The 1,257-nt window shown below is 36.0% G+C and overlaps 1 protein-coding gene across 1 annotated transcript; it reads left to right on the top strand.

The window, feature by feature from the left end:
- The first annotated feature begins 10 nt into the window (after nucleotides 1-10).
- Tsp_14055 (conserved hypothetical protein) lies at nucleotides 11-969 on the top strand. Its single transcript, XM_003367502.1, is given in 5 exon segments — nucleotides 11-43; nucleotides 251-339; nucleotides 357-496; nucleotides 705-756; nucleotides 924-969. The coding sequence occupies 5 exon segments, from the start codon at nucleotides 11-13 to the stop codon at nucleotides 967-969; spliced, it is 360 nt and encodes a 119-aa protein (XP_003367550.1).
- Nucleotides 970-1,257: the final 288 nt, after the last annotated feature.

Below are 1,257 nucleotides of genomic sequence, written 5' to 3'. Positions count from 1 at the left end.
ATGTTCACCAATGATTAGTTCTAAATGGGCATCAAAAACATGCGTAAGTATTTAACTTGCTCCTGATTGCAGTTGGATACGTAAAGTGTCCACATTTTATCCATGACAGCATTACATTAACATCAAGCGAATTCGATGTTTCTTCTGATATCCCTCTGAGTTGAAGTTGACGCAGTGACGTTCATCATTGGTACTAGTATGGTTTCACTTATCATAAGAACTAGAAAGAAATAAATGATTGTAATTCTAGCAGATTACGTTGAGACATTTGAGTAGCGCTGGTGCCCGTATAGATCTTTCGTCAATGCGTTTCCAATGTGATATGACAAAAATTAGTAAGTAGTTTTTGTTTATAGTAGCTGTGGATTATGTGGTCTCATGAAGCCTGTACTGAGGCCAACCAGTGCTCACCTGGCGTTTTCTAGCCGTCCCAGTGTGCCTTTGCTTATCACAAATAGTAAGAAGGAATTTGATATTATGACAGCAATGAAATATGGTAAATAAAGAGAACAGGTCGCTGTACATCTCAGCATTTTGTTCTTGATAGCAATGGATTACGTCATCAGAAAATTTTTGTTTAGTCGCAGCTGATGGCACTCTCAAATTGCGGTTCCTACGGTTCTGATGTTTTTCCTTGTCACGCAAGGTAAGGAAGAATGGCATTATTTTTTTGTAGAAGAAGTGTTTTGTATTTAATGTTTTAGTGCGTAACTGTGAAGACGAAAGCCGCATCTTGAATGATCTCCATCGAATAACGTAAGTGGTTATTTTTATCATGCTGCTGTTATATTTCTATTATTATTACATACCTGTTATATCTATATCTGTTATATTCAATTCAACTATATTCAACTATGAATTTTAGAATCATGGCATGTCTTTTTAGAATCTTTTAGAATTTTATTTCTAATTTTATTTTTTAGAATTTTTTCTCTTTTACAATCTCCATTAAGAGCACTAGGGATCTGATAGCGTAAAATACTGGTACGTAGCATCAAAGAACAGCGCACAGGTAAGTGGAATGCAGGTAAGTAGAGTCGAAGAGGATATATTAAAGTGATTGCGTGCAGGTAAATGGACTGCGGGTAAGTACTGAAGGTAAGTACGATAACGTAGGGTGCAGGTGAGTAAAATGAAAAGGTAGGTTGCAGGTAAGTATAAAGAATGATATCGTAGAGTTAAGTGGATTAAAGTAATAGGCATAGGTGAGTATAAGGCAGGTAAGTAAAAGTTAAAGGTATAGGTAAGTATGAGGCG

The sequence above is a fragment of the Trichinella spiralis genome (assembly GCF_000181795.1).
Source record: "Trichinella spiralis strain ISS 195 chromosome Unknown Scfld4154, whole genome shotgun sequence".
Lineage (NCBI taxonomy): Eukaryota > Metazoa > Nematoda > Enoplea > Trichinellida > Trichinellidae > Trichinella > Trichinella spiralis.
This window is presented reverse-complemented; position numbering and strand designations above follow the sequence as displayed.